Here is a 12,920-nt window from a genome sequence, read left to right on the forward strand (position 1 = left end):
ATTAATTTACATTTAATTGGTATTCAATAATTAGTTTATAAATGACAGATAATATTATATCTATTATATCTATTATAGAAACATATAAAACATACAAATATATTTCTTCTATTAATATAAAATATTAATTATCTTGAGCAAAATTTATAGATTTTAGTCTTGAACATTTTCTTTTTTTTTTTTAGAGAAAAGAAAATGTATGTTTCAAAAAATTCATAACTGACCTTTAGTGTTTATCAATAATTTGTACCTTAGCATAGGCTCCTTTGCAGCCACTGCCAAACTGCAATAAGCTTTTTTTGATTTCATTTATTTGATCCAATGTAAGTGTTAAATCACTAGCTGTTGCTGCTTCTATTATACAAATCTGTAATGTTTCTTCACTCAACGGTTGATAAGGAACAATTAAACTATCAATTTTTTTCCTAATCAGTATTTCTTGAATTTTATTTCTACTTTGTATTAAATCTATTTTTCTTTCTAAGTTATCATTTATTTCTTCTACATTAAAAATTGCTATTATTGTAATACATTTATCTCTTTTTTGACTTAGCGCATCTAGTATGTTAGAAAAGACATCCAAATCTTTTATTTTTAAATTTTCCATAATAAATAATTGATATGAAGGTAATGAATTTAATATATTTATGTCCATAGAATAATCTAACAATGCATCATATGTATGAATCGCTTTTCTAAAAGGAAAATGTTTTGCTATTGTATCGACAGTATAAGATTTCCCAACTCCTGTTCCACCTATGAGACATAAAACTTTCAAATAAAAGAAATCTTGATTTAAATGTTTAATAATTTGTGAAATTGCATTTTCCTGTCCATGTATTTTTTTTTGTAATTCTTGACTAGCATTTGAAAAAATCATAGCACGATCACAAAATGTGGGTACATTTAAATCTAACAGTAATGCAAATATAATTGCAATTACTGGTAATATGCCTAAAGTTAAACAACTATAATAACACATATTTGTCTTTTTTTTTTGAGCAATTTTATTCTTCATTACTAATGGTCTGAACTTCTTTTTTATATTTTGATATGTCTTTTCGTCTATAATTTTTGTAACATCTTTTACTTCTGATATAGTATGTACTTCTTCACAATTATTTAATTTTACAGATGATAACTCTTCAACTTCTTTTTTTGTATCTGTCACATTTGTTGTTGTATTTTTTATAGGACAATACAACAAAGAGTTTGATTCATTTATATTATTTGCACTAGAAGATATTTCATTTGATGTTTTGTTTAAAACAAATTTTGGTGCTTGTAATATATTACTACTTTTGGAAAACTGTCTATTAAGAGATTTATTCGGGCTATAATAAAATTCCGTTGTTTGATAATTGATAGCTTTATTGCCAGTTTGCGTAAATTCTGGTAATTTTATTTGTCTGAAATAAAAGAAAATATTGATTATTTATGTCATTTTGTTACCTGTACACAATAGTTCTTACTTTGAAGTTATATTTTCATTAAATATTTGTTCATAACTATATTGTCTAACCAAGTTAGATTGACTTTTAGACCGATAAATTTGATTTAAACAAATTCGATGAGAAGATGACGTTTCAGAATAATTAAGTGCTTCTTTTAATATCTTATCAGAATCTGAATCGAATAATTTTAAGGCTGCAAAATGTTTTTCCATATCAATAGTTATATATAAATAATAAAACTCAAATAATACAATGAAATCGACAAACGTAACATAACCCCAATAATATATTTTGTTTTTTTATTTTTTTATTTTATATTTAGTTTATATTTTAGATTATATATTTTAAACAATTTACTAAAATAATATTATATTCTTATAAATTTCTAGCCTAATAACATTAAAACAATAAAATTTAATTCCAATTAAAAATAAGTAAATACTATCCATATAACCGTTACAATTCAAAATATTCTGTTTAAATAAACATAAGAAGATTGATGATAATCATATACCATGTTTTGAATATGATTATCTATAATTGTAATTTTAATTATTAATAATTATTTTAAAAACAAATTATATAGAAATTATAATTTTTGTTTTACATTGCAAATTTTTATTTTATATTGTATTGCTATTTGAATGGACATTTGAGTTTTTATAATATAAACAACATATATATATTATATTTATTATAATGACAATAAACTAATAATTGCTAATAATGAAACTTTTAAAAATTGCGCCCAGTTCAATTCGTACGTTCCGTCCATCAAATATCATATTCCTGCTGTTCAAGCTCAGTTTCTGCTCATGTATCGATGAGTGAAGGTTGAGTGTTGTAGATATGATTATTTTGTATTTTCGTGATGTGACATTTCTCTGGTGAAAAATAATAAAAATGCAATCGAAACGATTAGTGATACAATGTCTTTGGACTATGACAATATTCGTATTAGTAACGGGTAGAATTCACAAACTTGAAATACGGGTTAGTACAAGCAATCTTTAGCAATAATGCGAGTATATTTACCAATTAGTTTATTAGAATTCTTTTGTTACGTCAATCGTTATTTAACCGGTCATAAAATTAATTGCGTTATACAGTTTCTGCATATAACACGATAAATTTTAAGCTGCAAAAAAGTTATAAATTATGTAAACGAACAGTATATTATAACATTATATCGACATTTACATTTTAAAATTATAACTATTTAAATGTCTCAAGTATATTAAACAATATAAAAAATTTCTCCAAAGACCTTAATAAAAAATTAAATTATATATAAATCATAGTTAGATAATGATTGTATAAACTATCATTTCTAAAAAGAATTTCTTTTCTCGTTCCTTAGTTGTAGGTTACGGAACTTTTCTACGCTTATATGTATGTGTTTATGAATGTTGCATGTTACAGAAAGATGTAAGGCGATATATTTCTCTTAGTACCTTTGGTTTTTATAAGGGAGGTACTCTCGATGTAAATTTAACAAACTTCAAAGCTGAGCCTTTTGATGAGAATGCTGTGGTAAGTAATTAATTACATATGACGTGAACATATTCACATAAAATTATTTCGTCATTCATCTATAGACACCTGTTTTCATTTTTCTTATCGCTAATTTACTATTAGAAAAATATTCGAAATTATTTCTGATTATCTATATTCATTCATAAATCGTTGATAAAAATATATTTATATACATTATTTTTAATGTCGTCGGTTTAATTTAATTAACTATTGTTTCTTGAAAAATAGAATAAATTTATATAGGATGTTGCATGTTAAATGCACAGTCGTTGTTGTAAGACAATAATGGCTAAATAGGTAAAACGATTTCTTGTAAGCTCTTAAAGCATGAAAATTTAATTACCTAGAATATTAAAATTAGACAAAAAATATGAATGTTTGTGAAAATTAGAAAACTCATGAATTATTCTACAAAAATTAAATATATTAAATATTCCCAATGAATAAAAATTCTTTCATTCTCTGACTTGGTTAAATATTTCTATTTTGACAATTTTTATTATAGAATTTAATAATGTTTACTATTTTTTTTCAAAGTATTTTATAAAAATTATGTATATATACTTATCAAATAATATTTCGATACATTTCGATATGTTTCGATATGTTTCAAAAATTTGATATATCGTAATATTTAATATTTCTATTTAAAAAATTAAAAGTAAATTAAGAATGCACATCATTTATTTTATTTTTAATATAAAATGTTTTAAATTTCCAATATTTGATACTTAATACTTTAACGAGTCTTCTAATTATTATTTATTTAAAAATTGTTTGAATTCGTTTAATATTTTCATTTGTTTAACTTTGTAATTTGTATTTTTTATAATTCAGTTTGGATTCAGTTTGGATCGAACCTTGAGCGATGCAATGAATCCTTATTTAGACAGTCACCAAGAGAGATGTGTACTCCAAGACATTTCGAGTGTCAAGCCGGATTTCGAACAGAGAAATGACAGCGCAGTCATATATTTCACAATGGACTTAAAGAACAATGTGTATGTATCGTTCGTTTGTAGATTGTATCTTGATACATTATTACACTTGTTTTATAAATTTGCTGATATAAACTATATATGAACAAATGTGTTTCAGATTGAGAGTAAATTGTAGTCGAAACGTACATACCGCACATATTTACAAAGATTCCAGCAAAATATTAATTTTTCGAGAAAAAAGAGATTCTTTTCCAAATAGATTTAGCGATGCCGTGCTTTTTCCACGAAGAAAACGTTATACCCCGTATGGTGAGTTGAAGTTTTTTTAATACGGTCAATTAATCTAATTAAACAAACTTAATTTTTATTTAATAAAATTCCTATTAAAATTGAATGTTACATTAATTATTTGAAATTTTTTAATTATTCAAAATTTTACTCGAATTCAAAATAAATTATCTGATTATAAATTCAATTATAAATACATTTACAATAAAATTCTAATTAAAAATTTACATTTTTAATTAGAAACCATTTCTTGCATTAAATAAATCTTTTTTTTCGTTATGTTAAAATTAACAAAATTTCATTGATTTCTTGTAAAATAACATTTAAAAAAATATTATCATAAAAGAATAAAGATGTTAACATGAAAGGATAAGGATTTAATACTCATCTTAGTACTTACACTCTTAACTTTGGCAGGCATCCAAACGTAGGAAGTAGTCGCGGGAAATATCTCGTTGAATGGATAAAGTGTGACTTAGTGATACATTGAAATTTCCGCATATTTCATATTGTTTTACTAATTTGCATACACATACACATATACGTATATATATATATATATATATATATTTATTTCATAAAGATTTTATAAAATGCAAGAACTATTTTCATTGTCATCCATTAAATAATATTGAATAATATTTAAAAAATTGAAAAGATTATATTATTTTTATACAATATTAAAAATAATTTCTATTTCTATATAATCTATCTGTTTTACAATATAAAAATATAATATAATACAAGATATATATTTTTGAGTGATATATGTGTATTTTTATCATATTATAACAATCAGAATTACAATCACAATAAGAATTTAATATTACATCATAAAGATTAGAAATTATAATGAATATACATTTCTTTGCACGATAAAAGAATAATGAATCATACAAGCTGTCAATAAGATAATACAAATGTCAAACATTTTTAATCAATTGTGTGTATATATATATATATATATACATATATCATTGAGCTTGTATATTTATTTCATCTGACAGTTAATTGATTATTCATTGAGAAAACATATCTCAGAGAAACATATCAACACTGTGCAATGCTTAGGGAAAGATTGATTTTGACTTTAATGCGTCATACGATATTTATGAAAACATTATGATGAAAAACGGCTTTCTAGTTTTCATAAAAGTTATAGAGCTCAAAACTCTAATGCATATATTGTTCAACAAAAATTTCTTTAGCATTCAATGAACATTGAATTTCCACGATTATGAAACTAAAAACGACTCTGATCGATATCTTATGGAATGTGGACCTGAAGCGACATCGGCGATCGAACACTACCGAGATGAGAGTCGCTATAATTAACATGACTCGTCCTCAATTTTATAAATAACTCGAAACTCAACTATTTTTGAAGGTTTGGTTAGGTAACTGTCTTCTACAGTAGTATATTTTATGGCAATGACATATGAATGAGATTATATCCCAAACTTGCGGCCAAAATTATATTTGATTAAGTTTTTTTAACACATGAGTACTAAAGAAAAAAAAAAACTTTTTCATGTAAACTTTTAGCGTATGAATTTTTTAATAAATTTTTTTATAAATTTATATTTATTTTCCTAAAAATTTTATATATTATTATTATTATTGTTAATTTATTATTTATTGTCTTTTATTTACCAATAAAATATAAAATTTTTATAGATATCGAAAGGCTCAATACCGAAGATGAATATGAATCCAGATCAGAGAGTAGCGCTTGTTCTTTAAATTTATCAATGACGGTACAGATTGTGAAAGGAGAAAGATATTATAATACAAGTTTTGCTATGTATGTCGCTAGTGAAGAAGAAGAGGGTCTTTATAATCTTCATTTCCATAACTGTCCAAATTATAAATATGATTCTCAAGTTGCATTGGATTTCACGGTAAGATCCTTCTTTTTTTTTTTCACAATTAATTATTGAAATGTTGCTTGATTAACAACGTTTATAATATGTTATAAGAAAATATAATTTACAGATACAAATATCAGAAATAAATAGTGGAAATTTTCTAAGTGCAGGAGAAATGCCTTTACCAGCTCTTTATTTTATGATGGCACTTTTATTCTTTTTGTCAGGATGTTTCTGGGTATATATACTTAAAAAGAGCAAGTAAGAATTTTTTTTTTTTAATTCTGAACAATATTTTTACAATTATGTCAAAATTTTTGTCCGTTTTCTAACATATTATTGTTCATTTAGGCATCCTGTTTTTAAAATTCATTATTTAATGGCAGTTTTGGTATATTTAAAATCAATGTCATTACTCTTCCATGGAATTAATTATCATTTTATTCAAACGAAAGGAGAACACGTTGCAGCTTGGGCGATTTTATATTATATTACACATTTGTTAAAAGGAGCCGTACTTTTTATAACAATTGTGTTAATTGGTACTGGGTGGACATTTATTAAACATATTTTAGCTGATAAAGATAAGAAACTTTTTATGATCGCCATTCCATTACAAGTTAGTATGAAAAGAGATATTACAAAAAGGATCACCTAAATCATTTTGTTTTATTGTTATATAAAAAAAATTTCTGAGAATAATTAATAATTATGCAGTTTAGCAGTTTTTCTCAATTTTAACTATTTAACTTACAATTTTTTTTTTAAATAATTTTATTGTTTTATCACAAATAAAAAATCAATCATCAAAGATCAAAAAAATAATGTATTTTTAATAGTTAAAAAAAAAAAGATAAGACTGCTGCTATTACATAGAATTTCGTTTATACGTATGCAACTGTGATAGTATAAACATATGATCATTGCTTATCTTTGTTGATATAAACACATCGCATTACTAATACATGTAACGGGTGAATCAATCAAAAAGCTATTTAATTCTTTATGAATTGTGACAGACTTGAAATATCTCACTTAATCCATACGAAACTTGAACTTTTCATAAAAATTATCTCACATTTGTTAGTATTTATTTAGGAAAAAATTTGTATTTCTTCAGATTTTCGAAATGCAAAAATAAATATTATATAACGATTCTTGAATGACAAAAAAATCGATATCTTTAGTTATAATTTCGAATGAAATCTTTTAGATAAAATCATTTAATGTTTATAAGAATTAAATAGATAAGATATAAGAGAAAAAGAAAGAGATATTTTAATTTTATCAAAATCATGTAAACATAGTAATCGCTAAATGATTATATATCATTTCAAATGTTGCGCGAAAGTTTTAATTGAAATGCTTAAGATTGTTGAATTTGTTCTTTCATATTTTACAAAAATATTGAAAGAAATGTAAGAATATATGTACTTTCACATAAGAATATGATACAGGAGATATTTACGTGATCCTCTTTCTATAATTGAATCAATCCTGTATTTAATACAGTGAAAAACAGAGTGAGGAAAATGATGGATAAATATCTTACAAATATTATTTTTTTAGGTATTAGCAAATGTGGCAGAAATAATAATCGAAGAAAGTGAAGAAGGAGATATTGAATACAAAACGTGGCGAGATGTTTTTATTCTTGTGGATTTGCTTTGTTGTGGTGCTATTATATTTCCAGTAGTTTGGAGTATTAAACACGTAGAAGAAGCTGCTCATATAGATGGCAAGGCAGCTGTCAATTTACGCAAACTTAAGCTCTTTAAACATTTCTATATTATGATATTTTCTTATATTTACTTTACAAGAATTATAGTGTACTTACTTAAGGTATTTCTCATTGTTGTAATTACATTTCCCGTTATTCCTTTTCATTTTATTTTCGATATTCTATTTTATAGATTACAGTACCTTTTCAATATGAATGGTTAGATGAAATGTTCCGAGAAATGTCTACATATGTCTTTTTTGTCCTTACTGGGTATAAGTTCCGAGCAGCATCCGCAAATCCATATTTTACATTAACTAATGATGAAATTCAAGCTGATGAGGATGACGAGATGGATGTCGTGTGAGTATTCATTTTATTTAATATTTTTTTGTGTATATTTATAAAAAATCCCATTATCATATTAAAGACAATGCTTTTGAATTTGATTTTATTATTTTTTTATTATTTATTTATAAAAATTTTTTATTCGATTATTTGAAACTTTTTAATTCTATTATTTATATTTTATTATTTACATTTTGGCCAGTTCTAATGTGACGATCTCAGTCTTTTTTCCAGTGTTTCCGGAGGTAGTGGTATCACTGAAGGTCTCAGTAAAGTTAGCAAAGTTCCAAAAGTTTTAAGGCCCGTGACTTCAGATATTCCATCTACTCAGGAAGAGAGAGACTGTTTGTTTAATAAGACAGAAGCGTCTCATGATTACCACTGAACAATGTAGAAGTTAGTCGTAATATAACAATTTCAGTATAAAGTAACAAAAGTAAAAGACTCATTTTTTGTCTTTTAATATTTTAAAACAGTGCCAGCAGTCAAAAATAACACCCAGTGTGAACGAAGTTTAAAACCTGTCGAACGAAGACAAAAATACGTAGTTTAAGGTATCATCAATCTTTAAATTTATTTTGTATATTTTGTATAACAGAAAAATCCTTTTTATTTATAAGAACACATATTGTGTTTCTTTTTTATATATATACTAAATTTGCAGTATATATTTTTAATTTGATCTTAATTTGAATTTAATCTTATGTAGAAATCGTTCGGTTCAACACTTAATATCATTTTTTTTTCATATATTTCATTCCACAATAGATTTTGTTATATAAATACATATATCATCTGCTTCCCAAAATGTAACCATTTGAAATTTAATGTAATTTATAATTACTGGTAGAAAATTATAGTTATTGGAAAAAGTTAATATAGATGGTTTTAAAAGTTTAATGTTTTGGATACGCGATATAATGTGATTATATGTTTAGAATCATACTTAAATGCAAGCTCAATGAGAGTAAATTCGTGTTTTGATATGCATCTTGCTGTAGCTGATTTTTCTTAGGCATTTAGTGAGAATGGAGAAACATTTCCATTTGTGTTTCCCATAACAAACTTATTTCTTTTTGAAGGAAGGACTTGCGCTGTGGCGCTTTAGCAATCTTGTGATAATCGATACACCAAATTCGGTGTGATCCATTTTTTGTAAAGCACTTGATAACCTTTTATATAGAGATAATTATTGTGTCAAGAAAAAAGTAATATGTTTTAAAATGTTTAATGTGTCCCATTATGAAATACTGTGGTTATTATTACTATTATTATATGTACTGTATACGCGTTATAGTAAATTATCGTTATATCTGTTATTATTAGTACTTTATTATATGTAATAAAAGGGACACGTAAAAAATGAAGTTGAAAAAAATAAAATGGATATTTTTATGAAATCTTTCGTTTCCCTCAAAACCACATTTCCATTTCCTATTACTTCTTTATGATTAAGAAATATAAAATAGTATACAAATATTATTTATAAACTTTAAATAGAATTTATTGATTTTGTTTATTAATATATATATATATATATATATCTATTAATAAACGTTAAAAAAAATAGAAATGAATATTTGAAAATTATTTGAAAAGATAAAAAATCGACTGATAAAAAATTTTGTCATGTATAAACATATGAAAAATTATAAAAATGAAGTTAGATAAATTGTTATATTACAATCGTAAAATACTTTAAAAGTATTTTATTAAAAAAATTGCAAAAAAAAATATATAAAAGTAACTTTTTATCTTAAATTTTTATATAATAAGAAAAGACTTTATTCGTGATTTCATATTAAAATATAATTTTAATTCTAAATCTTAAAATTAAATCTTCTAAATCTAACAATCTTATGTTATGATGTATCGATAATATTGAGAGTGACATTAAAATGATAATGGTTTCAAAGTTCTTAACTCAAGTGATAAAAAAAAAATGTATGATATCTATTCTATCTCGTTTGTAATTGTATGACTAGCATTTTTATTAAATTATATCAATTTTGTTCATAATTAGTGAACTTTATTCCGCATAAAAATAAAAATTATGTATAATCTGCATAAATCAAGAGAGATAGATGTATATATCTTGATATTCATATAGTCTTAATCCTAATGATCATTTCAAATGTTCAAAGAGAAATATTATCAAAAACTGATTTCTCAATTATAATTTAAATTTATATATATATATATAGATTAAATACTTTTATATATAGTTATGTTCAAAAAAATATATCATTGATTCAGACAATGATAATAAAAGTCTGAATTTTTTAACAAAGATGCTTTTTCAAGGCGAATGTTCAAAAACTACGATAACCTTTAGGATGGCTCGTTCACTATTTCAGCTTCCATCTCCGATCTCGATACGACAGCCTCGCATTAATAAGATGGTATTGGATCGTAAGCCATAGAGTAAGCGTGTGAGTAATAAATTGTTCGACATAATCTAGCACAAGAGCACAAGAGGATGGAAAGATGAGTTTCAAACGCTTTATACTCTGTACTGAATTGCAGAAATTCTAACAAATTCCTTCTTATTATTATTTATAAACTCCAATTAATATCATTTTCCTTTCCTATAAAAATATTTCATATGTACGTATAAATATATTTATTTTTAATCTAATCTTAAACAATGTAATATAATTTTTAGTAATTACGATTAAAGAATTGTATATTTCAACAAATTAAAAATTTAAATTAAATATTTCATTGATAGAATCCTTGAAATTCTTCGCATTTAAATTCTCTATTAAACACATCCGTTGTGTCATGTAACATATCCTGGAGCATGCGTCGCGGAGTCCCCGGTATCCTGGCGTCCCGGCATCCAACCTACGAAACTCGTCGCAAAACTTCAGTCTGCGACGCGACGCGCTTCAAACGTCTTTTCATTCGTGTCATTTTTCTTGTCGAAATCCAAACTTCGCACAATTTATGCAGGACGCGATTCTATTTACTTTTGACAGTGTAATATTCATCCGTTTTATTTATTTATTTGATTTCAAACTATTAAAATATGTATAGAAATATGTTTCTGGAGGTACGTACGATATAATCAAACGATACGATATAATCATACATACCTCAACGATATACATACCTTATGATATACATGAAATCCTCGAATAATACGGTTAATTGATTCCGTGTTATTCAAAATCGTGTTATATGACTTAGAATCATATGTACGTGACGACTGTGTTCCGTGAAAATCACTAAATAAATTTTATTCTGGTCCTGCTGATAACCTGAATTCAAAAAAATTCATTGTTAATAGGAATAAATAATGCTATTGTTAAATATTTGTTAACACTGTCAAATGTATCATCAAATCAGTACACAATAATAAGCTGTTTCTATTTAAATAAATTTTTACATATAATCCCTTCACAAAAGTTTTTGTGATAATTCTAGCAGAGAATATGATAAATGTGATAATAAAATTTCACATGCAAAAAATTTTTCTTAAAATTATAAAAAATAAAGAACCGTGTTATTCAAGGATTGCCATTGTCTGAATCACTTGTTGCCATTTCTCACTCCAAGTATTATCTTTTTTAGTTACAAAATATTGTTCATTTTACGTCAAATAAAAACTGCATTAAATTTAAAAATTTCAAATAAATATTTTTATACATATAAATTGCGCTGTTTGTAGAAGGGTTGCAGGAAAAAATTTTTTTTTTCTAGAAGAAAATTCAAGATACAAAATTAATGTAATTAATGATGAAAAATGAACAATAAATTTTTCTACTTTTATCCGTCTTTAGTCTCGAAAGTAGTTGCATGATGCAAACACCTGATCTACATTCAATAGATAGTGTTTGCTAAATTATGAATGCACTAAAAGCGATAAGCAAAGTTACATTATTTTTCGAACAAATTTGTAGCTGCTTATTGAGCATATTTGAAGTTAGATTAATTTAGATTAATTTAGATTAATTTCATGCGATTCAAATAAATCTAAAATACACGAATCTACAACTAACATTTATTACATTTAATTAGATTTATAAAAGTTTAGATATCATTGATCAAAAATCGTTTCAAAAGACTAGCATTTTATTTTTATAAAATTATCTAAGAACAAAAAAAATTCATATTTCATCGTATAGAATTGCAAATAATATAAATTGATATAATATTAAAATATAATAATATTCAATCACTATTTGAAGAATAATATTTAAATTTAAATATAAATATTAATAAATATTATCATACAATTAATAATCATCATATAAAAAAATATAACGAGAGTCAAGTTGATATCTAACTATTGCGATACTAACGTTGTTATAATGATTTCTAATGTTGTCTCATGTTATTTCATTATAATTAAAAGAATACGAATTGCGTTTGTTGTTTCAAATCACGATTCTTTTTTAATTTTTATCCAATTCTCGTCAATTGTTTTTGCGATTTTTCAAACAAAAAAAGAAAAGTTTATCGATTATGGAGGACAAGTCGACACTACCTGATCGTAGAATTTCTAACCTAATTTCTGTCCTAATGTCCGTACGTTATATCGATTCTATTCGATGAAGTAACATATAATTTTGTGGTACCGTTATTACTGATGCGTTTCGATCCCATTTGAAATCCATTCACGAATCGTACCAGAGAAAAAAACAGAACGCGATTCCGTCGAACTTAAATTAAAAATGTTGCACACGAGACGTGCATCGAATAATTCAATCGAACGCGAATCAGATCGAATCGACTCGACCATCTCGTTCTTTGTTTCGAT

The 12,920-nt window shown here is 24.8% G+C and overlaps 2 protein-coding genes and 1 long non-coding RNA gene across 6 annotated transcripts; 1 reads left to right on the forward strand and 2 right to left on the reverse strand.

The window, feature by feature from the left end:
- Nucleotides 1-143: 143 nt before the first annotated feature.
- LOC100578424 lies at nt 144-1,771 on the reverse strand. Its single transcript, XM_006568555.3, has 2 exons — nt 1,473-1,771; nt 144-1,409 (listed from the first exon to the last, which is right to left on the reverse strand). The coding sequence occupies exons 1-2, from the start codon at nt 1,664-1,666 to the stop codon at nt 227-229; spliced, it is 1,377 nt and encodes a 458-aa protein (XP_006568618.2). The 5' UTR covers nt 1,667-1,771; the 3' UTR covers nt 144-226.
- A 473-nt stretch (nt 1,772-2,244) lies between these two features.
- On the forward strand, nt 2,245-9,542 carry LOC725576 (protein GPR107). Of its 4 annotated transcripts, none has more exons than XM_006568554.3 (11): nt 2,245-2,447; nt 2,877-2,987; nt 3,828-3,991; nt 4,089-4,240; nt 5,897-6,120; nt 6,215-6,348; nt 6,439-6,706; nt 7,657-7,929; nt 8,001-8,170; nt 8,390-8,551; nt 8,632-9,542. In XM_006568554.3, exons 1-10 carry the CDS (start codon nt 2,358-2,360, stop codon nt 8,538-8,540), a joined length of 1,737 nt encoding a protein of 578 aa, XP_006568617.2. In that variant the 5' UTR covers nt 2,245-2,357; the 3' UTR covers nt 8,541-8,551; nt 8,632-9,542. The 4 variants fall into 4 exon arrangements, with proteins under 4 accessions (XP_006568617.2, XP_006568616.2, XP_006568615.2 ...); XM_006568553.3 differs by having other exon boundaries at nt 8,378-8,551; nt 8,632-8,684; XM_006568552.3 differs by having other exon boundaries at nt 8,378-9,542.
- Nucleotides 9,543-10,385: 843 nt separating this feature from the next.
- LOC113219192 lies at nt 10,386-12,898 on the reverse strand. The gene is made up of 4 exons (XR_003305944.1): nt 12,739-12,898; nt 11,271-11,418; nt 10,828-11,176; nt 10,386-10,743 (listed from the first exon to the last, which is right to left on the reverse strand). It is a non-coding gene; the product is annotated as an uncharacterized LOC113219192 (long non-coding RNA).
- Between the last annotated feature and the right edge of the window lie 22 nt (nt 12,899-12,920).

The sequence above is a fragment of the Apis mellifera genome, linkage group LG1 (assembly GCF_003254395.2).
Source record: "Apis mellifera strain DH4 linkage group LG1, Amel_HAv3.1, whole genome shotgun sequence".
Lineage (NCBI taxonomy): Eukaryota > Metazoa > Arthropoda > Insecta > Hymenoptera > Apidae > Apis > Apis mellifera.